Below are 25,679 nucleotides of genomic sequence, written 5' to 3' on the forward strand. Positions count from 1 at the left end.
AGAATAAAGATAGAGGAATACAACTTTGAGACCGTTAATAATTTCTTCTATCTAGGGTCGAAAACCACAACTGATAACAGCTACGATGATGAGAACCGCGCACGATTTTTGGTAGCCAACAGAGCCTATTTCAGCTTACAAAAACTGTTCTGCTCGAAATGTCTCACCATAGAGTCAAAGCTCTTATTGTACAAGACAATGATCTTACCAGTCCTCATGTATTTCTCGGAGACTTGGGTTCTTAGCAAGAAAAATTGCGAACTCTTGGCCGCGTTCGAGAGAAGAATACTCCGAAGAATTTTTGGCCCGCTACATGAGGATGGACGATTCCGTAGCCTACATGAGTGATACCGTGACTGTCAGGTTGTGATTAAAATCCGGCTCGATAGTTCACGGTGGGCGGGTCATTTAATCCGTATGGATGAGGATGATCCCACCCGGAAAGTCTATAAGGGCAATATCTATGGTAGAAAAAGAAGACGAGGCAGAAACTGCCTGATATGGAGCAGTGGCCAACACGTCAGGCAGCTTTTAAGGATATCAATTTGGTGGACCTCGGCGCTAAACCGGGATGTGTGGAGATCCTTATGAAGGGATGCCTAGACCGGATATGAGTTGTTGCGCCATTGATGATGATGATGAATGCTCTATAAATGAAACGTGACCGACTTTAAGAGTAGCTGTATATGTACGTAAATTGATACTGCTGCTGAGGACATTGATATATATCTATCTGAATTATACACTGCACGCAAATTCCATTAGCATATACATATACCTTTCTGAAAAAAATCATAGTGGTGCATCTCTACGAATTCTGGGCCCCAAAATACATCCGGTTCCGATACCTGCACAAATAAAGTTAATAATAGTATATTTCAACATTTTACAAATTTATCCGGCAACCTCCCTTATGTCTATCCCAGATGTACAAAATTTGGCATGGGTGTAAGGGATAATGCACAATTTTGTCAAGTTTGAAGAAAATCCAACTATTATTAACAAAGTTATAGGGGGTGAAACTTTGCCATTTTTTGTGAATTTCGTGCATTCTATAACCTGTGTGACGTCATCATCACATATCAATTCGTCAATACCGCAATGAAATCGGTTCTTATGAATGGGGGCGCAAAGAATTATTTTGTTTTAGTTTTTAGTCATTTGTATATGAATATCAATTACTCCAAACAGAGATGTGTGTCTGTAGGTATATGCTAATGAAGTTTGCAGGTAGTGTCTAATTCAGATAGATATATAATATTTGTACATTAAATCAGCCATATTTAATTTACGTGTTATATATGTAGGTATGTATGCTTTTGTGCACGGAGTAAATCGGAAATAAATACACAAAACCTTTATACCCGAAGCGCCAGCTTCCTGCATTTCGACTTGTTTTCTGATTTGTTTTGTTTCTTTTATTTTGTGTAAAACAAAGCCTTATTAAAATCGATTCACTGCCTCTCTGTCTGTCTGTCGAACGAAATTTGGTGGACAGATGGGAACTATGAAATCCCACGCATACAGTGAGTGACATAAATTTAGGTAGAATTTAAAAGGAGCATACAAGCAAAAAGGGGATTTAAAGATTTTTTTCACCAGATATAGTCGTGTAAGGTATCAAATGAAAGGTCTCCATTAGCACTTTCCAAAACTGATATTAGTTTTGGCGTTCCTGTGAGTAAGGAATCAAAATGTACGCACTTAAAGCGAGACAGGACTCATTTTCGGAAACCACCCAACCCAAAGATCCGAAAAAAATCCGGAAAGTGCGTTTAGATGAAATCTAGGCCTCAAAATATGTCCCATTCCGATATCCGAAAGGATATCTTACGGATAGTATATTACCAACTTTTAGAAATTTATTGACATTCGAATGAAATATTAAAATTCCATTCATGAAGAATCTACTTCTCCCCAGCTTGGCTGGATAGGTTCTGAGAACGTTTCACTTTTCAGGGCTCACATTTTGGGCTTTTCCTCCCCTATGTTTCACCCAATATAAAAAATAATATCAGTTTCGAAAAGTACTAATTGAGTTCTCTTATTTGATAGCCCCCATCATGTCTTTTAAAGTTTCGTTAGAAATTCAAAACAATAGGTAATAAAGATTTAGTGATCACAATATTTGTACCGAAAGAAAACCTTATTAGATCCCCCTCCCTCCTAAATAGATCGCTAAGCAGGATACTTATTTACTAAGAACAAATGTTTATTCAATAAATTTACTGTCAGGAGATCGAAGTATCCATTGTGTGAAAATGTAATCTACCGAAAATAAACAAATATATTAGAATTTAGAGTTAATTAATTATAGTCCCTCATTGGCATTTATAATGACTTGGGGAGAAAAAAATGCTGAGAAATATAGTGGTCGTTTGTTGGTATAGAAAATTTGTACAAACAACTATGAGTTAGAATTTGGTGCTTATTTGATCAAGCTATCCAAATATATGTTTCTTCAGCAGCCTCCAACGATTGCTGAATAACAGATTCCATCTGGCGACAATCAGTAGCACCGACGAATAATAATCCTGACAGGGAAAACAAATTGCAGCAATTGGAAGACAAAAAGTGCCCGATAACATTTATCAATTTTTCAACAGGACCGAATGTAAATGAATAAAATTTTTAAACTTTGCCGGAAATTGGTTGAATTAGAAAAGATGAATTTTGTATATGATAGCGACTGGTGAGCGCGCAGAATTAGATAGTAACGCCAGATAGGATGATAAAGTTTTCATCGTTAGATAAATAACGTCATATTTGTAAGAGGCATTCTGTTCGTTTCTTTTAAATTAAGTGGATTTTTTTACAGCGGCAATCGCACAGTAGAATGATTGTATAATATGTAGTAAATGTCCACTTTTCTCCCAAATTTTTGAAACAAATATATTTCCCCGGATTTTTATTGTGTCTAAAAAGTTTTGAAGAATAAGGTTAAAAATATTAGGTTGTTGCACATGAAATGGCCGATTTGGCAAACAAGTGAAGTTAGTTGCGATTTTGCTGTATCAAACCACCACCAGTTGGCGCTGTTGGTGTCGGATAATTAAGTATAAATACTCCTACATTTAATCAAGGAGTCATTTCAGTTTTGACCATCGTTGTGATAACAGTAAATAGAAAGGAAACAAGTCAGGAACCCGGAAGCTTGCCGCTTCAGGTATAAAAGGTTTTGTCTTTCCCTATGTGAGAAGCATAACGTAGTTCTCCATTGGCTGATAGCATTGACCCGAGATATTTAAATCTCTCAGTTCTGGGCAGGTTACTACAATTGCCAGAACTCAGCAATTTAAATATCTCGAGTCAATGCTATCAGCCAATGCATGCATGATGAAATTGCTTCACGCATTAACGCAACCTGGATGAAGTGGAATTCCATAACCGGTGTTCTTTGTCGTCCGTCTGCCGCTCTCTATAGTCCCGAGTGTTGGCCGACTATAAAAGACAATGAACGGCGTCTTGCGGTAATGGGGACGAAGATGTTGCATTGCACTGGTGGCGTGACATATTTTCATCACGTCTAAAATGAATATCTACGATCGATATGGATTTGTACCGATCGTAGAAAAACTGCGAGAGAAACGTTTTCGATTGTGTGGTCACGTAATTCACGCTAACGAGAATTCATTTACCAATATTGATCTGAACATCAACGTCAATGGTAAGCAATGGTAAAGGCCTCACGATTATATCCTGATCAGGTATTTGATAAAATAAAATGACGAAACCGATCACGGCGAGCCAACCCTGCTTGTGAACGGGACAAAGGCTGAAGGAAAAGAAATAGATGTCAGGAGCGACGAGTGCACGACAGCTCCGTGTCACATAGTTAAAAATTCCATTGCCCTCTATTTTTTAGAAAGCGATTTAAATAAATCATTCGATGGAAACCCCTGTATTGATGATAGTCTACCGCATACGCTTCACACTCTGAATTTAATATTATTAGCAAATGCCAAGAATGTAACCTACATCAAATATAAAAAAAGGCTGGGGAGAATTAGTTTCTTCTTGAACGGAATTTTAATATTTCATTCGATTGTCAATTATTCTCGTTATGACGTCAGCATCTTATTTGTATGGCTTAGGATGCTGTTATTTCTAATAACTTTGGCGTTAATGGACAGATTTCCATGAAATTTAGCACGGATACACAAAATATTGTCCTCTATGCTGGCACAAAATCCGTAAGTCTTAGGATGAATTTAAGGGGGGTTTTCAGTAAATTTCTAAAAGTTAGTAATATACTACTAGTAAGTTTATTTGAGCAGATATCAGAATGGGATATATTTTGAGGCCTAGATTTCATCTAAGCGCACCACCCTGATTATTTACGGATTCTTAGGTTGGGTAGTTTCCGAAAATGAGTCCTGTTTCACTTTAAGTGTTTACATTTTGACTCCTTACTCACGCACTTTGCAAGTCACGTCAAAGCTAATGGAAGTTTCGGAAACTACAAATCGAGACGAGTACATCCGGTGAAAAAATTTTTTTAATCCACCCTATGCATGTATGGGGAGCCCCCTTTAAACTTCATCTAAATTTATGCCACTCACTGTATGCGTGGGATTTCATAGTTCTCATCTGTCCACCAAATTTCGTTCCGATCGATTTAGCCGTTTTGGAGAAAAGTGCGTGGGACAGACAGACAGACATTGAATCGATTTTAATAAGGTTTTGTTTTACATAAAACCTTAAAAAGGATGGAAAAAAACCAAGAACGTATACTTTTTCTGTATGAGTTCAAACTCGGTCATAAAGCAGCGGAGGCGACTAAGAACATTAACAGCGCATTTGGAGCTGATACGGTAAGCGAACGAACCAGATGGCGGTGGTTCGAAAAATTACGGTCAGGTGACGTAAACCTTCAAAGGGAGCCACGTGGACATCCAGCACCATCGATTGACAACGACGAGCTGCGTTGGCTAGGCGAATCCGAAACACGTCAGTCTGTGAGAGACATTGCAGAGATACTGGGCGTACACTATTCGACAGTTTCCCGGCACTTGCAATAACTTGGAAAGGTGAGAAAGCTCGACAAATGGGTTGCAATGAAATGAAATTATACACTATAAATGCACAGAAATACTATGCCCAAATCGAGGAAATGCACCAAAAATTTAGTATTCAACGGCCGAGATTGGTCAACAGAGATGGTGTGATACTCCTTTACGACAATGCACGACCGCATGTATCGAGGACAACGATTCAAAAGGTGAACGAATTGCAGTAAGAGACTCATCCACCATATTCACCAGACCTTTCGTCAACCGACTACCACTTTTTTAAGCATTTGAATCATTTTTTGGCGGAAAAACAATTTAGGAATGAAGAGGCCATCAAAATTTCCTCCGACGAGTTTATCAACACCCGACAGTTGGACTTCTACGAAACTGGCATACATGCTCTTGAATCTCGCTGGGAGAAGTGTTTTGAATGGACTGGCGCCTATTTTGATTAAATAAATCAATTTTTGTAAGCTTTACAGTCGTTTCAAATTTTACTACCAAAACGGCCATTTCATTTGCAACAACCTAATAAAAAATGGATAGTAGGCTGACATTTGTAGAGAACGGACGTGTCTACAAATTGATATTATTAATAAAAATAATTTAAAATTGAAATTAAATTAACTTTTATCAAGAATATAAAAAGATATTTATATTACTTAATTAATAATACATAATTTAAAACTTAATCGAAACTAATTTACTTTTGAGTTATTATCTAAGTTACTTTTCCTTAAAAAGTTTTGAGAAAACATTCGTTTTTTTGGCTTGGCGGGAATGAGCGGTGAGCCGCCGGCGGGTGGCGGACCAGACCGGCCCCCCACTATAAGGTCTAGGGGCACTCGGATCGGTCGTGGAGTCCGCAACGAGGAGGATCCAGACTTGAAAATAGCCAAAGTGAGGATAGCCAATCTTGAAAGGAGAAATGGCGAGCTGGCGAAGACGCTCGAAGATTTCAAAAAGCAAATGGCAACATTGATAAAAAAAAATGAAAAGCTGACAGAGCAGCTAATGGCTGGGGAGGCGGGCCCGCCGTCTCCAAAGGTAGCCAGAAAAAAGGTTAAGCTATCTTCGACTACTTTTGCAATCATGGAAGAACCGGGCTGCCTTGAGGGCGAACAAGTTCTCGACGGCGAATCTGTCCGTATGGAGGACATAGAAAGCAGTAAAGCAGACGATACGAGAGTCGGCGACAACGGTGGCGAGGGAAATGTCCCAGAAGAGGATGCTAACCAGGCAAGTTACAATAGTGAAGATGGAAAATTGGGTGAGTTTTTGGTCTATGTTTCCAAAAAATTAAAGAAAAAAAACAAAACTCAAGAAAAAATGTTAAATAATGTTAAAAATAATGCAAGTACCAGTGAAAATTTAAAAAATAATGCAAGTACGAGTGAAAATTTAAAAAATGGTCCGACTGGGGATACAATTAGCACCCGAAATAAAGAAAAGGGGGAAAGGGTGCCCCCCATTAATGTTTATAAATTAGGTGGTAGAGATTTAGCCACTCTACTTAATAGGAGCGCGGGGCTCTCAAATTTTGTTATTAAAAAGACGGGGGCCGAGAGAGCCCAAGTCAAATGCAATAAAATTGCAGATTATAAAAAAGCACGGGAGATCCTCGAGCGAGTGAAGGCTCCTCACTTCACCTACACTCCAAAGGAAGAGAAGGTGCAAACCTTCCTTCTGAAAGGCTTGGATGCGGAGGAAGAGCCCGACGAGGTGCTCAAAATGCTCCGGGAGACGGGAACTGAGGTTAAGTTCCTCTCAGTGTCACGGTTTAGTACGAGGAGGTCCGTTTTGGAAAAACAAATCCTGCCGCACTTCCTCGTGCAGATAAGCCCGGAGAGCCGGGGAAGCGATCTGATCGGCATCAGGTCGCTTAATTACCAGGCCATTCGTTTTGAGCGCCTGCTAAGGAGCGAAATAGTCCAGTGTCGAAGATGCCAGCGCTATGGTCACTCGGCAGTGAACTGTCAAATGACCTTACGATGTGTAAAGTGCGGGAAAGACCATACCGCAGCTGAATGTTCGCTGACTGAAGCAGATGGCAAGGAAAAAACTTTCTGTGTTAACTGCGGAAGCGGAGGGCATCCGGCTTCGTACCGTGGATGTCCTGTATACCGCAATGTTAAGGTCACAAGGCAGCAAGCACCGAGATCGGCCCAAAAAACGAAGGTGTCAGCGGCGTTGGATGGTACCGTCCCTTCGGCACCAATCGTCTCGGGGATCCCATTTGCAGAAGTAGTTCGACAAGGGGGAGCTAAGAAGCCCCAACAAGATGCAAGTGGCGGGATGAACACTATCCTCAATAAAATACTAACCATGTGTGAAAACATGCAGCATACGCTACACGTACACAATACAAAAATAAATAGCATAACAGAATATTTACACAAACAGCATGCCCGCTGCTAGGTCTGCAGTCACAGCGGTACCACTGGATGGTCTCCGGATCATCGCGATTAATGTGAATTCCATCGTAGGAATCCATCGAAGAGCGGAGCTCCTTGATTTCGCTGCCAGACAACAGCCTGACATAGTCTTGATTTCAGAAACCCACCTCAATCCGAGGCATTCGATAACATTCAAGGATTTTGAATTCGTGAGGAACGATAGACGAAATTGTGATGGGGGAGGTGGTACCGGAATACTTGTGGGTCGCCATTATCGTTTCAGGCATATTAATAGGCCTGAATTTGAAACCTTTGAGTGTATCGAAGTCTCATGTATTCTTTTTTCACTGCCTAGAGGAGGGAATTTATACATTCTGTCAGTCTATGCAGTGGGAAACAACCGAGCCAAGTTCAGGGAGGAATTCCATTCTCTGTTTACGATACTCGAACTGAATAGGCTGCATAATTACTATATTATAGCTGGCGACTTGAATGCTAAGCATACCTCGTGGCTAAACGCCACAAACAATCCCAGAGGGGTATTCCTCAAATCTTGGATAGAGCAATACCAGATAGAGTATAAATGCGAATTATATGGGTCAGAGAGTCCAACCTGGCCCAGGGCAAATTCCTATCTGGATTTGTGCATTGCTGACGCGCGCTTGAACTTTAATTTTAGGAATCCTCAACGGAAACTACAGACTCTTCCTTACGATAGCGATCATAACGCTATTCTTATTGAAGTTCTGTTTGATGGACGAAGAGTTCGCCTTCTGCCGATGGACAGTGGTGTCCACAGGCTGAACTTTAAACAAACAAATTGGAAGAAATTCCAAGAGAGGTTTATTCGGGGATATCGAGAGGAATGCCCACCTCTTGATGGGGAAAACGATAGTACAATTGCACCAGGTGACAGGAACTTGAGCAACGAGGAAATACTTCAGTATCTTCTCAAGCTGGAGAACTTAACGCTGGAAACAATTGAACAAGTCGTCCCTAAAATTAAACCTCGCAATAATATGGAAGGATGTGAAACTGCAGCCATAAAACGGTTGAAAAAAGTGAAAAGCCTTCTGCTCACTCGCGTCAACAAAATCTATCGGAGATATGGGGACTATCATCATCCCATATTGGTTGAGTTCAAATCACTTCTAAAGATCGCGCGGGATCTTATCCGTCAACATTACGTAAATGAAGTGAACTCCCAGTGGCGGGAGAAGTTAAAGGGTATTTCACCAAGCGATCCAGATTCCATGTTTACTAAGATAAATACGTTATTCCGGAAGAAGTCACGAATAACTGTGCCGAGAATTAAAGTCGGTGGCAGCGAGATACAACACCTCATTGACTCAGGTATAGACACGAATAGTGTAACTGCTGATGCGCAAGGCAATTACATCGTGATGGATGATGCTCTGAAACTCGAACTTATAGGGGAGCACTTTGAATCGGTGCATCGGCCCAGAACGGACTTAGAGCCAACGCAACTTTCGGAAATTGTAGAACGAGATGTCCACAATTTCAAATATAGCCTGAACGGCACCACAGTTCTCCAATTTAGCTCTGCGTTGCAGGCTGATCTCATACCGAGTGATAATCTGCTTGATTACTTTGTCTCATGTGTTGAGTTAACTTCCATATTCAGAAGAGTGAACAATAAGAGATCATCCGGTATGGATGGCATTCCCAACGTGGTCCTCAGGCATTTACCAGACATTGCCATTCGTAATTATTGCATTTTGTTCAATAATTTATTGAACAATTCCTTCTTTCCAGGACAATGGAAGAAAGCCCGAGTATTCCCGATTTTAAAGAGAGGGAAGGATTCATCCAGCCCTCAAAGCTACCGCCCAATCAGTTTGCTGCCTAACATCAGCAAGGTGTTTGAGGTTTTGGTATTGAAAGCCTTGAACGGGCATATCAAGAAGAAGGAATTATTGCCGAACGCGCAATTCGGATTTCGATCTGGACATTCGACAATACATGTAATAACGAAGGTAACGTCTGATATTTGCTGGCGGATTAACAATAGTGAGTGCGTAGGCGCTTGCCTTATAGACATGGAGAAAGCCTTTGATACCGTCTGGTTGGATGGACTGATTTTCAGGCTCCTGAAGAATGAGTTTCCCAGTCACCTCGTAGCGATGATGTGTAGTATGCTGTATGGCAAGTGCTTTGTTATTACGGACGGAAATCTCACTACTAACAGAGAATTTCATGTTCTGAATGGATTACAGCAAGGGACAGTGACTGCGCCTACACTTTTTGCGGTATTTGCCGGCGAATTGCTCAATTCTTTCGATTTTAATAAATCTCCTAAAAGGTCGTTGGTTGCCTTTGCTGACGATCTGATAGCCTACACGGCGCACAAGAAGGTAACTGAGGTGCAAGTTGAACTTCAGAAGATGTTCAATGATATTAAGTTCTTCACGAACAGTTGGCGGATGAAAATCAATGGGCAAAAGTGTGAAACGATTCTGTTTCGAAATTCCTTGGCGTATGCCAGTAGGAACTTGAAAAGGAATTGGAGAGATTTCCACATTGTCGCGAACGAGGATAGTTCAGAGCGCATTCCTCATAAGAAGTGCGTTAGATACCTGGGTGTGCGTCTTGACGAGCGTCTCCAATTTAACGAGCACGTTAAAGTCGCGCTAGAAAGCGCTCGCAAGGCATTCATGTCTCTTCGAAGACTCTTTTATGCTCCACATCTTAGCCGGAAGGTTAAGATTATTTGCTATCTTACTTTGGTTAGACCGGTGCTTACCTACGGGTGTGCTATCTGGTTTAATTTGAGTGCTAGCCAAATGGAGAAAATAAGGATCTTTGAACGGAAATGTCTGCGTGCTTGCACGGGGCTTAATAGGACTGCTTCGTCAAACTATGAGCACTATGTAACTAATGAAGTGATGTATGCAGCTGCTGCTGTGCCAAGAATCGATACAGTTATCGTCAGATTGATTCGGAATCATATAGTGCGATCTGCTTCGCATGGTGAAAACCCTTGGGTTTCGCAGCCGTTCTACCCAAATGATTGGTATTTCGAGAAAACTCTCACGACAGGCTTCATTCCTCCCGAAGCGTTCGTGTATCTTGACAGGAATGGTCTAATTCTTGATTCTGCCGGTGATCCGGTTATGTATCATATACATAGGCGGGCCACGGACAAAAGGATAGAATACCCCCCGAATTTGACAGTGGGGGCTCCGGGATTCGACTGAAGATACTCCAGAGCGAGAGCAATTGACATTAAGCGGGATGAAAAAGAGAAATCTTGGTACTGGTGGCTACGGGATGCCGGTTAGCGGTGGCCGTGCTCAGTCCTGCCATTTGTTTCTTGGTGGGGCTTTGTAAATATGTATACATTGAACGGGTGCTGATTTTGTCTCCAGTTGTAACTTATAAATACATACGTTATTATTCTTTGTTTTGTTTGTTTTTTTTTGTATGGATGTTATTTTAAAAAAAAAAGAAAAAATGTGTAATATAAAATCTATAATTATGATAGTTTTAAGAACAATAATTTAAGTTAAAAGTGTCTTTTGAAGCGATCAAATATTTATTATTACTTTTTATATTTCTTTATTTGCCACTAAGGCCAAGTGAATTCTGTCGGGTTTTTGACCATTTCCCGACAACTTATTGTAAAATTAGATTTTCATTTCTTACTGTTTCTCTTCTCTGTCTGTAAATCGTTATTCAAAAATTTTGAGAGCCCACAGTGGCCATTAGATTTAAGTTATTTTTGTTATTTTAAAAGATTGTTTTTTATTGTTCATTTTTCCAATCCATATACTATTGTTACCTATTTCTTAAAAATAAAAATGATTTTAAAAACAAAAACAAAAACAAAAACAACCTAATAAAAATATTCTATATATACCTTTGCCAGAAAAAAACAAGTTGGAAACTGAAAGCTCCGCCTTCAGGTATGAAAGATTTTGTTAATTTTTTATGGGAGAATATTTGGTTCCACTTATATATATAGTAGCTTGTAGTGTATATACGTTGTTATATACTGGATATTCAATTCGATGTGCTACTGACATTTTATCTCTTAGGCTAACCTTAGACGATCGGTATTTCATGTGAATGACCAAATTATGGCAAACTGATTGTCTGATTAAAATTTTTAAATAAAATCTGTTAGACTGGTTGGATTGATAGTAAGATGACTGTAGTGCAGTTGTCATCCTGTTGTTAACTGAATGTGTGGTTTTTGTCGTCTTGTTTATACTAAACACGTCGGTCTATCAGTCCATTTTTGATGGATTTATGAAATGGCAGACTGATGAAATATTGATCATGTTAGGTCAGCCTTAGGGATTAGTAATTCGAAATTGCTCCGACCTACTATAACTTTGTCAATAATAATATTTCCAATATGATTTTTCTAATTAAAACCTATATTACTGCATTTTACGGGTCTAGGATGAACTTAATTAGTAAATTTGCAAAATATAATAATATACTATTGTTACTTTACTTCAACAGATACCACAACGGGAAGAGTTTGAGGCCTAGATACCATGTGCACAGACCACCATAAATATTTCTATTGGGTAGTTTCTGAGAAAACGGATTTAACCGTTTCATTTTCACCAAACCTTTAAACAGGATTGGGGGAAAGTAGCTTCCTCATATATGGGACTTTAGTTTTGGTTTACAAAAAACTTTAAAAATGAAATCGATGTTCGATGTCAAACTTGAGGCTACCTAGTCTATTAATTGCCCATTTGTTGATGAATTCTTCCGAATTTCTCGAGGGTGATATTCGAGAATTGCATCGGACTGATACAGCGCTAATTTGACCACGATACCCCCACATCTTGTCTCATCTCTCATGTCACATACAAAATGTTTTCCTTTCTTAACTAAGAATATTTGAAACCTGCCCTTGATTGGCACAAATGACATGATTCCTTTTCCAAAATTACTCACCTGATTAACCATATCCCAGTAGAATCCTTCCAGCATTCCCTTTCCCACTTGATGTTGAGCACATAACGCAGGCCATAGTTGTGAACGAATTGGAGAATTGACAGGCCATGCATTCTCACGGATTGCCAATTTAACTTCACGTTTTCGTCCTTGTTGTATGAGTGGACTAATTTCCGAGAAGGACTTTAGAGCAGCTTTTTTTCCTACAAAAAAAGAAATGATTTTTAATTATCTGATTTCATACATTCTCTTTTTAATTTTTATACTACTTTTATTCCACTTTTTAATAATGGAGCGCCATGTAGCTGAGTAAAAATTTGTTGTTTATTTTCTTGTCAGAATTGAGGGAAATGTTTTAGTATATTCCTAGCATTCTCTCTACATTGATGGGCACAGTGTTGAAGGTTTGGAATCAAGTGTCATTACTCCTGTCGATGATAGTATCTATTTGGAGCCACTTGGCCCAATAACAATGCTAAATTCGCATTCGTTTTTTTATCCAGAATCTATAAATTCAAATACTTCCATTAATGAGAATGAATGAATGAAAACGCAGTTAAGGTTTTATCCCTCATAGCTCAATTGCGATTACATTACCAATTTTTATTGAGAGAGATGAGCTTTGTCATTAAATAAAGGGTCTTGCATTGAATAAACTTTTTAATTCGGTTCACTTCCAATACAATTGGAACATTGCTAAATTAATTTTTAATGCAGAGATATTTCGTCAATCGGGAAGCAAAGAAAGCCATTGTTGTTACCTGAGCTATCCGTTGCAAAGATATTAACGATAAACTGAAAACTCGGGACGGCAACTTCTATCCACTTGTCAAGTCGAATCCAATTCAAAGGATATTGGACAATACTGTTGTGCTAATGACAAGAACGGAACTTTGCTTACCAAACCGCGACGGATAGGTGGTAAGAATATTTCGAGAAGATTTCAACGGATGAATTTGTTCATCCTCCAGCAATTCCACCTGTAGGCAGCAATGAAGTCTAGGAAGCAGTAAAACGAATGAAATCAGGGAAAGCAACAGGACCTGACGACATCGTATCTGGAAAGCGAAAAGTTGGGACTAACACTGTGGCTCAGTGGGTTCCTCAATTGAGTTATTCAGGAAGTTAGAACAGCATCTAACAATAAAGATTTTTGAAAGCATTCTAAACAACCGTATTCGCGAAATCGTTCAAAAAATCATAAATCAAGCCGGGTTTGTCAAGAACTGCGGAGCTACGAAATACATACGTGAAAACCCTGAGAGGAACACCGTGAGAAGCATGGCCTTCTTTACATTGCATTTTTGCTTCTAGCGAAGGAGCTTGACTGTATGCCACACGAACTCATCTGGTACGCTCTGCGGCAACAACAATGCGTTGGGTTCAAGTGCTCTATCACGATCCGAAAAGTCAAGTTCAAAGTATGACGAGTGTATCAAAACCATTTCGTGTCTCTGTCGGTGTTTATCGGGGAAGTGTCCTCTCACCTCCCCTCTTTGTTCTTTTTATGGACACTCCCACACGGGAGATCACTGTCAGTGGCAGTGACGTGCCCAGAACTGAGCGATTTAAATATCTCGGGTCACCTCTATCAGCCAATGGGGGCCTATGCTATAAGGTTGCTTCACGCATTAGTGCAACCTGGATGAAGCGGCGTTCCACAACTGGTGTTCTTTGTGATTGACGTATCAACGAACGTCTCAAATCTAAAATTTGCCGCAATGTCGTCCGTTTTGTCGCTCTCTTGATCACATCAGAAATGAGGATATCCGCGATTCATATGGGGTTCCATCGATCGTGGAAAAATTGCGAGAGAGTCGTCTTCGATGGTATGGTAACGTAATTCGCAGTAATGAGAATTCACTTATCAAGATTGGTCTGAACATCGAGGTCGATGGTAAGCGACCAAAAGGCCGGCCGAAACGAAACGACGGTGGCTTGTTGCGTTGGATGGTGATTTGAAGGAATCGCGACTACATCCAGATCAGGCCTTTGATAGAATAAGATAAAAGCCGATCACGACAAGCCGATTTCGCTTGTGAACGGGACAAAGGGTAAAGGAAAAAGATGGTATCTCGGCGTGTCTATTGCGTGTGTACATTGTGACATTTGGCTTAATTATATTTGCTGTAATACGTGCTTGCAACTACGTAAAAATCAATGCTTTTACATATGCATAAAAATTCAGAAATTGTATCTCCTTCTAAAGCCTTGCCCTGAGGCCTAGATTTTTTACAACGGCATCATCATTATTTTTCCAGATTTATAATTGTCTTATTTTATATTTGCTCTTTTTAAGATTTTATGTAAAACAAAACCTTATTAAAATCGGTTTACTGTCTGTCTGCCACACGCATTTTTCTCGGAGACGATTATAGCGATTGACACCAAATTTGGCGGAAAGATGGGAACTGTGAGCACTCGCGCATAGAGTCATTCTATGTCAAATTTAAGGAGGGGTCTTTATACATGCAAAAGGAGGTTGTAAATTTTCTTCATCAAATATAGTCATGTGGGGTATCAAATGAAAGGTCTCGATTAGTGCTTTTCGAAACCGGTCTTAATTTTGGAAAGGTGGGGAATGAGGGGGGTCGAAAGTGATCTTTTTTTTAACGGACCCATTCTCTGAAACTACCCAACCGAAAAATCTGAAAAAAAAATCAAGATGCTCCCATTATATCTGTTCAAATAAAGTTAATAATATTATATTACTATAATTTTCAGTAATTGGGCAGTCAAAAACCCCCCTTAAGTTCTTCCTAGCATCACGAAAATTTGCAACAATGTAGGCTATAATATAGAGCAAGTTTTGTGGAAATCGCAGCATAGGTCAAAGTTCACTACCTTGCAAATTCAAGACTTTGAATGTCAATATCACCCGAAAGTGGATATTCTCACATAATATATGCATATATTACGTTCTAGCTACTAATGGAAGAATTGCACACTCAAACGTCTTCATAAAAGAAATATACAAAACATTTCATACCTGAAGCGTCCAGCTTCCGGTTTCCCGACTTGTTATAGTTTAACCACACTTTCTCTTCTGGAATATAGAAAGCAAGTTTTCGGTGTTCACAAAAAGCACCAACAACCAACATATATGAAAGCTGCATTTTCTACTGGGTACAAGGAAATTAAATCTATCTATGCAATTACTTTGATAGATAACGTGGTTAGGCCAGCTGGAGGGCATAATGATTAATTCAGACAAATTCCTCATAATAGGGGTTGGGGGAAATATACTTATTCGGCAGATCGTTTCCTCGTGCTAGATCACTTCTTGCAGAGGTTAACGGGCTTTAGTGTATGATATCTTAGAAGACAAAGGGGAATCAATGTCGCATAGAAGATGCGCTTTAATCAAATCCTTTCTAATTTCACAATTTTTTCACATAAATATGAGAGAAACTCTTGAAGTTTAGCACATTAATTTTACAAGTGGGAAAAGTTTCATTGTTTTTTACGCGTCATTTAGATACAATCTCAATTTTTTGCCATAAGGAATTCTGAGTGTACCAAATGCATATTTCGTAAAAGCAAGCGAGCTCATTCAGTCTTTGGATATAAACATGTTTTCTTTTCCTCAATTTGAAGTCCTCAATTCGTTAAGTTTATTTACTAAACACAAAATTAGGCATTTTCCCCTTACCTTACCTGTTGCTGGCGCGTCTCGCTCCCTCAGCAATATTTATCATTGCATCATTTTGAATTCACTCGGGTTCTGCCTTTAAGTTCTAATTACATTCTCAACTTTTGAATTTCTAATAAATGTAAGCACGAAGAAAATATTGGCGCTGTGAACCTATGAATATATAAATACGTCAAGGGCAATTCTGTTGTTCCTCAACACAAAAATGTGGCTGCTTTCAATTGCAATACCTGAAAGGGGCTAAAAATAGCCATATGTGTCTATTGGGAGTAGGTTTTGATTGTGAACTTCTGTTTACTACATCCTAATGTATCGCTGGCTGAACAGAAACGCTATTTATTGCGTTGTAGACTATTCATTTTTAGGGAACAACCTTCCGGGACTACCTGAAGTCGTTTCTAGACTATTGTTATCATATAATTTTGAATATTTTTAAGATACTTATTGAATGATAATGGCTCCATTCATTCTAGTTACTAAATTGTAAATTATGTAGTTTTTCAAAGGCATTCCTAAGCCATTTCTAAAACACGTTCACGTAGCTTTGGCGGATGCAACTTCAGGGCTGGAAATTGCTATTCTACAAACAACTCGCTCTTGATCAGTACTGGAACTTATAAGAAAACGTTGACATATATGTGTATGTCTTGAGTCTGTAAATATTGAGTCTATCGGCTGATCTCTTTCTTGACTAACTTTTTTTTCATCATATATTTTCATCGCACATAAACATATGATTGAATATATATACTAATCTTCAAAATTATATCGATGCACGATGGAATATCAATTTGTCAACAGAAAATTATAAACTAATCAAACTACTTTATAGTAGCAGTTGAACAATCGAGAAGCAAAAAGAGAGAGATACGGAAAGACTCCATTCAAAGTATCACTCCCGTGATAGGCTTGCTTTTTTCTTGCATCAAGTATATGCTCAACTATTATCTATAGTGCACCCTGCGTAGCAGACCCCTTCGTCTATCATATATAATTATTTACCTAAGTTTCCCCATTCGACATTTTCATTATTTCGCATATACAATTGTTATGATGACTTCCAATTACCTGACCAGACAACTAGAAGACTATGACTTTCAACGGCCAAGTGATATGAAGTGACAATGGAACGTAGTGAAGTGTGTTGATAAGAGAACAATTCTTCTGAATTCGATAAAAGTGAATTTATCTATGCCACATTATTTTTATAATTGATTTATGCCAAAATTTCAGAACAGGAAATGACAATAAACAGAAATTTTACGTTGTATTTGGGTTCAATATCGAAAATAGTATGTTGGTCTTTGAATAGAAAGATACGAGATATTCAGAACAAACACTCAGAAGACTTTATAGACTAATACACGAATGAAATCATATATATAAGGGGTACCTGTATCTACGTGCGCCAGGTGGCGTACGAGATTATAATTTGCCTGAAAGCTTTGGAGTGTGCAGATGTAAGTAGTGGTAAAGTTAATAATTTTCAGTAATTGGCTGCAAAACCCCCCTTAAGCTCACTCTAGTAACTCGAAATTTAGGCTATAATATAGACCTTGATCCTACCAATTTTCTTGCAAATCGCAATATTACTAACAAAGTTATTATAGGTCAAAGTTGTCACTTTGCTGAAAATTCAAGATTTTGAATGTCAATATCACCCGAAACTGGATATTCTCACATAATATATACATATATTACGTGCTGCGTACTAATGAGATCAATGCACACGCAAAGAAATACACAAAACCTTTCATACCTGAAGCGTCCAGCTTCCGGTTTCCCGACTTGTTTAAAATGTGATCTATTCACTGCCAGTTCAGTTCTTTGATTAACTGTCCACGAAATTAATTCATCAGTAATATACTCGTATACATGATCTGGGCAAGAATTTGTATCCAAAAAAACCATGCAGGTAATCAGCATCTTCGAGGCAATAGAACTACTTTAGAAGAAGGGTTAAGGGGAGATATACAATAAAAGGAAAAAAGAAAATTGGTTTCTCAATTTTTTTAAGGTTTTGTTGACAACAAAAAAGTACTTTTAAAACCTCGACTGGCCTAACGATTGTTTTAAAAGGGTCTCTCGCTCAATGCGATAGTTGAGGTGCATATGGCTGTAACTTTTATAATTTTCGGAATTTCACTTTAAAATTTTGGAAATATTCTTCGGGTATAAAACTATCGATTAAAAAAGGAAAGCTCTAAATATATATTTACCTAGGATTTTGCATTTTTAACCTTTAAGACAGGCCTGGATCCGCAGATGCAACACAAAATACAGAACATTTGGGGAAGCCTAACATATTCGGATTTCAAACAACCCATAGAGAGAGGTGGACAAATTTGGAATTTCCCTCTTCTCGGAGAAAAAGCTACGACTGACGGAATGTAAAGACTAGAATTTGAAAAATCATGCTTTATGGTCATTAAAAAGTTTAGAGGAATGGGTGCAAAGCAATTAAAAAAGGCTCATGGTGGGTTCGAGAGAAGCCGAGTCATACAAATGAATTTCATAAGAAAGTGGTCAGCATGGAAGGGAAAATGGTGTAAAGTACTTTTCTGTAATGAAAAAAACTTTTATGAGAGAGAGAGATGAAGTTAGAATGGGTCGGGATCAGGTGGGGTGTAGTGTTATAATTTGGGTTGGATTTACGGCTAATGGCAAAAGTGAGATTGGTTGGGTTCCAACAAAAATGAATTCGAAAATGTATTGCGAACTTCTGAAAACTTTAACGAATGAATGCGCAGAGGAATTATCCGGCGACGAATTTATTTTTCAACAAAACAGGGCGGCAATCCGCATTTCGAAGAAAGTAATGGTCTTTTGAAGAAAAAAGATACAAATCCTTGGGTCACCAATATGTAGCCCAGATCTCCACCCCACACAGAATTTGTTGGGAATCCTTGCTTGTCCGGTATACGCAAATAGAAAGCATGTCCAGGAAGCGCAATAAAAGAGGCATAGAATCTCATATCGCAAAACGAACTCAAAAAGTTCATTAACTCCATGCCCAAAGGTATATTCGAAGTAACCTTTAATTGCCCAGGCTCTAAAGTATTGAATTACTTCTAAAAAATAATTGCGCTTTTTTTTCTTCTATTTGTTTAGTTATTGTTAATGAAATAATGCGAATTTATATTTTATTTTCCTACTTTTTAAATAAATTTAAATTTCAAACATTTAAGAACAGTTGGAATATTTAATTGGCAACTAATTTAAAATTTCAATTTATCGTAAGAGTCATAATATACAACCAGTTGTAAAAATTAAAAAAAAAAACAGCGAAAAATGTTTACAATTCAATAAAAAGTTTGACTGATTTTATGTGAATTTCCACCTCTATATGTATGGCGGCGAAGTGAAAACGACCTTTATTTGATCAAGTCAACTATGTCGAACTTTGGCATGCTAAATAGAGTAATAGCGTAAGTAGTCAGTAATATGTAAGTAATCACATACTTTATCCAGAAAGCGACTAATAACTGAACACAGGATTCTTACCGAGCCTTACAGCGACGATACTCGGTTTTCTGCTGGGAACGATATACAGAAATTTGTTTGGTAAAATTAATGATTTCGATGGTGGCGGGAAAGGTTTGGGGACGACAAATAGGTGGAATTTCTTATAATGATTTATGTCATCCATAGAAAAGAAATTCCTTCTCCCTTAAGCATGGAAGATCGTGGAATACCACCCTACGATCAAAAGGTACTAATTTGATTTTGCTAGATGACCGCGATGTTATAAATGGCCTATAACACAACCGTGAAAACTTTCTTGGGACGCTTAAACAGGAGGTTGGCTATTTTTGATCGAAAAAAATCGAACCATTAATTGCTACATTTTCATGTATTGAATAAGCCTGCCAAATTTCAACAAGATCGGTTGGGTAATTTTCGAGTAATTTTGGTCACCGGCTTTAAATCTGTCACTCGGATAAAAAGGCATTTCAAATTTCTTTGTTCAATTTCTTTCAGTCAATTTTATTTGGTTTGCCTTTTAACGACTTATTCTTAGATCGCAAAAATCCAATCGGATCAGAGCCTTGAAGTGTATTAGAGCACTTCATTCAAGACCGTAACGGTACACTACAGGATTACAGTACCCTATAGGAGATAATGTGGTCAGCATTGCGCTCGTCCGAGATTATTACTCTGATTTGACTGAGATACTCATTCATAGTTGGGTCAACTGGTATTATTTATTATTATCATTATTATCAACGGTTCAACAACCGGTATCCGATCTAGGCCTTAATAAGGAACTCCAGATTCCCCGGTTTTACGTCGAAGTGCACCAATTCGATTTCCCCAAAAGCTATCTGGCGTTCTGATCTACGCCATTGCTCAATCCCAGGTAGATTCTGCCTCGTCTTCTTTTTCTACCATAGACCCTTATAGACTTTCCGGATGGGATCATCCTCATCCATACGTATTAGGTGACCCGCCCATCGCAACCTGTTGAGCCGGATTTTATCCACAACCAGACGGTCGTGGTATCGCTCAAAGATTTCGTCGTTATGTAGGCTATGGAATGGTCCATCCTCATGTAGGGGGAAAAAATTCTTCAGGGGATTCTTCTCTCCAACGCGGCCAAGAGTTCGCAATCTTTTTTGCTAAGAATCGGGGTCTCCCAAGAATACATAAGGACTATCATGATCATTGTTTGAACAGTTAGAGGTTTGACCATATGGTGAGACGTTTCGAGCTAAACAGTTTTTGCAAGCTGAAATAGGCTCTGTGAGTAGTCAACAACCGTGCGCGGATTTGATCGTCATAGCTGTTATCGATTGTGATTTTCGAACTTAGATAGAAGAAATTTTCAACGATCTCAAAGTTGTAGTCTCCTATCTTCATTTGACCAGTGCGATTCGATGATGTTCCTTCGTTCAGTTTTGGCGCAGACGTTGGCACCATCTATTTCATCTTGCCTTCGATAATGTGCAGCTCGAGATGTCGCGCCGCCTGGTCCCCATAATGTCAATATCGTGAGCGTAGGCCAGTTAAAGGTGAATTTGAAGAGGATGGTGCCTCTCACATTTACATCGCACATCAAGGTGATAGGGCATCCTCTTGTTTGTTGTCGTTGATGTCGGTCTCGAGAGTGATCCTGATGCTTTTATCTGGCCTCGCACATTGGTCAGTCAGTCTTATCAATTTCGCCGAGATACCGAATTCTCTCATGGCCGTGTACTGGTTTCCCTTGGCGACGCTGCCTGCGACGAATCAGAATCTTTAAAGTTCCTTGCTAAGGTAGTTCAAGGTTGAACACCGGTTGTGGCGCCGTTGACAACGGTGATAAGAAGAGTATGAAAAAACATTTCCAGGAGGTTTCCCGAATTATAAAGAGACTTTTACAACATATCGATGAGCCATGAGGAAAAAGGTCTTGAAAAATCCCTTAGGCGAATGCTTTCCATATTATGAGAAGAAACATACGCCTTCACTTCACCTCTTGTAATAGTTATCACCGGCTCAACGTTCACCCGATATCTAAAGGTATGCAGCACCATACAAGTAGATTTCATTGCCAGATCATATTGGAAGCAACTACTTATGAGACTCCTCACTTGTTGGAGAGAGTATTCCTTCCAATAAGTTACTATCTGACCACTTGTATTGTTCGTCCAGATAGCTCAGTGTGTAGACCGCTAGACTGTTGTAGCGAAAGGTCGCGATTCAAATCTTACTTTCAAAATAGACTTGAAAAACATTCCCATTTTTGGACATTCCCACAGTAAAGCCTCTTCGCAGGCTTTACTGTGGGAATGTCCAAAAATTTACTCAGTTTTCAGAAGAATGACATCATGGTCTAGTCGAACAACTCAATAAGCCGAATCTACTGACCGAGATTTTTTTTCGTGCAACTATATGAATTTTTCTTCATATAGGGATCAAGTGAATTCTAAAATTGCGTTACACCAGAACGTCATAATCAAGCATATATGAGTGTTATGCTACTACTGAACTGGAAATATTCATTATGGAAGATTTGTCCTTTCTGAAGAGTTTAATATATTTTTTGAGAATCAGAATCAGCGTGACACATTATTGTCTCAATCATAGTGAAATTGCAAAAATTTCGTTTTCTGCAATCAACATTAAAAACAAATCTAAGTGCTTAGTATGAGTTGAACTGATCACAAACATTAAATATTCCATTGCCAGAACAAATTAATTTCACGTAATTTGTCAAGCTTGCTTATGAATGAATCGTTTGTAAACTCACAAATCTGCCATTTATTGCAAATTCAATTCCGAGCTTATCAGTGAATGGGCTTTTGAAAAATACTTTTCGTTTTCCCTTTCTGTGATGCTTATACATGGTTGCTATCAACTCCGATAGTGCATCAACCACGATTACGCGCTTTTTCTGTCCATTTCTAGTGGAGAATTTCAATTCTCCCTAGAAATTGGTAAGTGCATAGAAAAGGGTAAAAATCCCGTGCATAGAAAAGGGTAAAAAACGAGTTCCAATATTAACAAAGTCAGGATGGAATCGTAGCCGTTTCTTAATAACCTGCCTACGTACTACTTTCCCTCATATGCCCCCATTACATATGATATATTAGAGGATTGGAAAACTCAGAACGAAGTTTTAGAGCAATTTGAGGCCGATAATAATGACTCCTCTATTGGCCTCAAACGAAATTATGATCGACGTCCTTTGTTAGGGCGATCCAAGTGACAGATATTGTTGATGTTTTAAAATAACAATACATCACTAGGCATAATGGGCAGTTGCACTAGCCACCAGTGAGCTTTAGCATATCAATGTGATATCAATATGAACAACATATGAGGATGTTGGGGATTTATAATGGTGAGAGGTTTTAGAAAGCGATTTTTAAAAACTATTTGCAGTTGATCTGCAAGAATGAAGCAAGAAACAAATGAAAGTCAATCATTTTATAAATGAATAGTGCCGGAAAACAAACCACTTTTATCATATTAATCTTGAAGAGTTCTAAACATGTGATTACAATATATGTACTTAAATTTCGAAAAATTAAGCCAACTAGAATTACGTTTGTTCGGACCTTGTCTGCTAGCGAATATAGACTTGATGGGGTTCTTAGCACGTTTATATTAAAAGTTATCATGCTTTTACTTTGATAACATATCAAAATTCTATTTAATTCCAGGGAATATGAAACACACCCCAACAAATAAATTCTTTACGCAATGGGAAAGAAAATAACGAATTCATATAAACTGACATAATCCTGAGATCGTAAAACAAATTCGAGTGGATGAAGATTTTTAAAAGCCTTCATACGCTGGCAATGAGAATGGGATCAATGCATGACGAAATGCTTTTCTGTTGTATTGATATAGGTCACTGCTTAAAATGCCGGAATCTCTACAATGAGTGGAATCGGTAGAATTTTCATTTTATTTTTTTTTTGGGGCAAAAAACTTCGAGGAAAAACTCCTCAATTAAACCATGAAAATGATCGAAATGGAAGAAGCTTGCAAATAGGAGATTACGCACGTCATGAATACTTGTATAGCCAAATGATGGAAGCGAAAATGAAACTCGAAGATAATTTCAATAAATTTTTATTTATGAACCTTTTGTCAATATACTAGTGGAACTGTCTGTCCCGTTGTGGAAAAAAAAATAAAAACCGCAGATAAGGTAGAGATCAACTCAGCGATAGACCAAGGAAGTTGGAGTGAACGGAATAAAAATGTGGATTATTCCCAGAATTTATCGGTAATTTTATAAATTAGTTAGATCATTCTTAGGGAAAGGGTCTGTTCAACCTTCTTCAATGGTCAGTCTAAGTCGAACTTTGGTCTTCCTTATCGATTCAGAGTTCCAATTTTCCAATTCCAATTTTGAAATTTTAGGACCGGTCGCTGCCCGTCACTATTGAATTGGATGCTCAGTAATCTCACGAATCCTAGAATCTTCGTTGCAAAGGGTTCCTTAGTTTCTTTAATTTTTTATCAAGAGTCCATATTTCACTGCCATTCATTAGCACATTTTTTTTTTCGTCCTGCACAGTGTTAGCTCAGTTTTCCTGTGTACATTTTTATTTCTTACATATTATTGGAAGTGATGTTTTATTCACAAATGCAACACCTCTTTTGGTTTCGTTCTTTTTGCTGCCGTCTTTGGACACGTTTCATCCCAAATATAGGAAGTTGCAATCTTTTTCTTGTTTGCATCAAAGTTTCTGCTTTGTTTTCGTGAATACTTAGAACTACGACTTTTGCAGTTGAATCACATTTGGCAAACATTTATTTGGCTCTCTTCAGAGATCGGGCAAGTATAGGTATATTGCTGTGGTCCCTGTAGACTACTTTCTTGATGAGTAGCGTTCCACATATTCCAGTGTAAAGTTGAAGAGTATTAGGACAAGTACATTGTCTTACTGGAGGCCAGTATCCGCCTGATGTTATCAGTTAGCTCGTTTTGTACTGTTACTTGTGATTCAAAGAAGACTTTTCCTACACGGGCAAGTTTCGATAGTACTCCAAACTTCATACGGTACTTTTCCACCAATACTGTCATATATCCGTTTGTAGTACAGGACTAACTTCTATACGCCTACCTTGTATTTCGATTGCCAGTTTTAGAGTGAATTGTTGGTTTGTAGTCAATTGATCAATTTTAAATCCACCTTGCTATTCTCCCATTACTTTGCCAGCATACGAGTTGATTTCTTTTCTTTTATTTTGATATCCCTTGATTGTTTTTGCGTCAAAGCTTGCCTCCCTTTTTATAGATCAGAAATATGATAATTTTGAATCAATCGGAAGGAAGTATTTCATGCTTCCATATGACTATAATCACTTGCTGTAGGAAAAGTTCGATCAGTCAGTTGGAATCTGGTCCACTTCCGGGGCTTTGCTACTCTTTTGGTTCTCTGGGGCTGTTTTCACACCTTGCAGACTTGAGGATATTCTTTATCGGTTGCCTAGGATATTTTGTTTATTGACCCAATCTGTTAGTGCATTTTCCAAAGTATGCAGTATTATCTCACTCATGGCTGCATGGTTTGGTCTTCAAGTGCTCAACATTACTACATCCGCATAGTACTTGTCTTTCACTCTTCCTAGGAAAAAAAATCCAACGAATTTAAATAGTATCTTCGCCGTAGCCATTATGTGGCATGTCGCAATGTCTTGCCGGAACCACATATCATTCAAGTCTTCTTCATTGGCTTGCGGAAAGAAATAGTCAGTGAGCATGCTCCGAGAGTGCACACCATTGATTGTGATAGTGCGTCCTTCGTTATCTTCGAAAAACATGGGCATATAATGCCACGAGACCACTAGATAATTTAATTTAGCTGCAATTTTACTTATTAATGTAGCCGCGAAAATGCAAATGGGTCTTCGTCCAGGACGGCAGGCTAGTTGCCTTGAGCTGTTGCACCAATTCTTATGTAAAATGTGATGCGATATTTTACAATAAGATTGCCGGACAAAAGCGGGTTTGCCAACTGCTCATTTATGCTAAAAAGCTGGTTGGCTGATAACGTACAAGAGTCTTAGGTTTGTTGGTATAAACTTGTAATTTAACATGACCTCACCAAAAAAAAATCCTATGCTGCTAAATCATAGGATCTAGGGTCGTTTCTTGAAATTTTGGGTGCGAGAAATCCATTGTTACGATCATATTGTAAAAAGTTGCTTCTTGTTAAAAACAAATACCATCCATAT

At 38.5% G+C, this 25,679-nt stretch overlaps 1 protein-coding gene across 8 annotated transcripts in view; it reads right to left on the reverse strand.

Annotated features, from left to right (window-relative positions):
• Positions 1 to 25,679, reverse strand: part of LOC119646569 (GTPase-activating protein skywalker) — a 189,383-nt gene that overhangs the window by 31,477 nt on the left and 132,227 nt on the right. For all 8 annotated transcript variants that reach the window (XM_038047055.1, XM_038047056.1, XM_038047054.1 and 5 more), the window contains exon 3: positions 12,347 to 12,549. In XM_038047055.1, coding sequence (XP_037902983.1) covers positions 12,347 to 12,549 — 203 coding nt within the window. The remainder of the gene's footprint in view (positions 1 to 12,346; positions 12,550 to 25,679) is intronic.

The sequence above is a fragment of the Hermetia illucens genome, chromosome 1 (assembly GCF_905115235.1).
Source record: "Hermetia illucens chromosome 1, iHerIll2.2.curated.20191125, whole genome shotgun sequence".
In the NCBI taxonomy this organism is placed as follows: Eukaryota; Metazoa; Arthropoda; class Insecta; order Diptera; family Stratiomyidae; genus Hermetia; species Hermetia illucens.